At 47.3% G+C, this 1,800-nt stretch overlaps 1 protein-coding gene across 1 annotated transcript in view; it reads right to left on the reverse strand.

The window, feature by feature from the left end:
- Positions 1 to 439: 439 nt before the first annotated feature.
- LOC119585126 (uncharacterized serine-rich protein C215.13-like) overlaps positions 440 to 1,800 on the reverse strand; it is a gene marked incomplete at its 3' end in the record, with an annotated part of 13,972 nt that continues 12,611 nt past the window's right edge. The window contains 1 exon segment of the mRNA XM_037933759.1: positions 440 to 576. Within this exon segment, the coding sequence (XP_037789687.1) occupies positions 440 to 576 (137 nt within the window).

Consider the following 1,800-nt stretch of genomic DNA (forward strand, 5'->3'; position numbering starts at 1 on the left):
AATGGGGGTAGGGGGAAAAGGGGGGGTAAGATACACATCGCCCAAAGAACACTGGTCGGCTTAAGGAGCTGCCGATGCATCCTCACGCGTTCGCTGGTGGGGGAGGACGACGGACGCGATGGGGGGGGGGGGGGCACAGAGGGTGTGGTGGAGAAAACTCGGAGAAGAGAGCGTAAGAAATGGGAAGAAAGAAAGAACAGGCGGTGGGGATAGCTTAAGAGGAAGACGAAAAGGAGGAAAATACGGTTTGCAACTAAGCAGACAATAAAAAAGGTTAAAAAGGAAGATGAAGAGGAAAGAGGAGAGCCGCCTCTAGAAGACTAAAAACAGAGCAATGGGAAGAAAGACAAAAACAAAAGCAGAAAAGATATTGGAAAAATAAAACAAAAAAAGCAAAAAGTAGCGAAGAAAAAAATAGGCCAAAAGAGCGAACACCCACCTGAATCAATATCGAGGGCCTCGTCCCTGACCTCGTCCTCGTGGTCGGAGGAGATGGAGCGCAGGAGGTTGGGCATCTCGTCCTCGTCCGACTCGACGCTGTCACTCCGCTGCACGGGTCGTCCTCGAGCCTTTTTCCTAGAGGGGGAAAAGAAAACAAAAGAACATCTTAGTGGAATGTTTTCTTGATTTTTCCTTACCCCCAAAAAATGTTCAGGAGGATACTTTTAAAAAGAATGCTAATAAAATTTTTGAAGTACGATCAACAAAAAATAGAGCTGTTGAAAACCAAAGTTTGTAAAAAAAAAAGAGCAAAAAAACATACAAGAACAGAGAGAACGCCGACAAAATCCGAATCAAAACAATCCACTGCCGGAAAGAAGTGCCGGTTGAACCCAGCGTAAGAAAAGGTCAAAGTTTAAGGGGAAAACAGAGACAGAAAAGAAAGGAGGAACGGCTAGTCATGAAAGAAAACGCAAAAGTGCACAAAAAAAGACAAAAAGAAAAAAGACACCGAGCATTAGTCGCGTAAGAGAGGAGCTGGAGGCTTTCGCGAAGCCCAAAGGTCAAGGATGAGAGGCCGCCGAGTAGGGTCGTTGGGGGGAAATTTAGTGCATCCTGCGAAGGAGTCCACTTTCCTCCTTTTGCCCCTCAAAAAAAGAAAAGAAAAAAAATCCTTCATTATCGTGCTATAGTTCCCCCTAGCCTCCTTCCGAGCGAGGCGCCGAGGACGAAGGAACCAGGCCGAGCGCTTGCGGGCGGACGGCTCTTGCAACCTTTCTTTTATGCCGAGCCACGATCGGCGGGCTGAGGGCGTATAAGCGGAATCGGACACGGTCTCCGTCATTCCATCTCTTCTTGATGTCTCTCGAGGGCGTGTCAATATGCGTGAAGAGAGGGAAGATCTCGTCCGTTCGGCTGACGACATTCTAATGGAATGATTATCGACCCCATCACAGCTGCTATGACAAACTCGTATAGCCTAACCGTGTACGTAGGCCTAAGCAGTATTGATTACCTGTGGAATGATTGTGCTTGTAGGACGATGAACATTCAATAAAATTATACGTAAAAAATACAAAATCATTCAAGTGGGACTATAGCATCCAAAAATTAAATCTTCAGCGACTTCATCCCCCTCGAAGTTTGCTCACCGCGGTAAGTAATTCCGCGCACTGTCCTCCTTCTTCGTCTTCTTGTCTTTATTCCCATCTTCTAACCCCTCTCCCCTTCCTCTTACTCTTCTCCCACGTCGTCTTTCCCGATCGGACTTGGGGGTTGCAGCAGAGAAAAGTGATCACCCTCACCCCCTCTTGGTCTTAAACTAAGCTACCTCCCTCCGGTCTCTCGTTCGCCTTAGTT

This window comes from Penaeus monodon, chromosome 19, assembly GCF_015228065.2.
Source record: "Penaeus monodon isolate SGIC_2016 chromosome 19, NSTDA_Pmon_1, whole genome shotgun sequence".
Classification (NCBI taxonomy): domain Eukaryota; kingdom Metazoa; phylum Arthropoda; class Malacostraca; order Decapoda; family Penaeidae; genus Penaeus; species Penaeus monodon.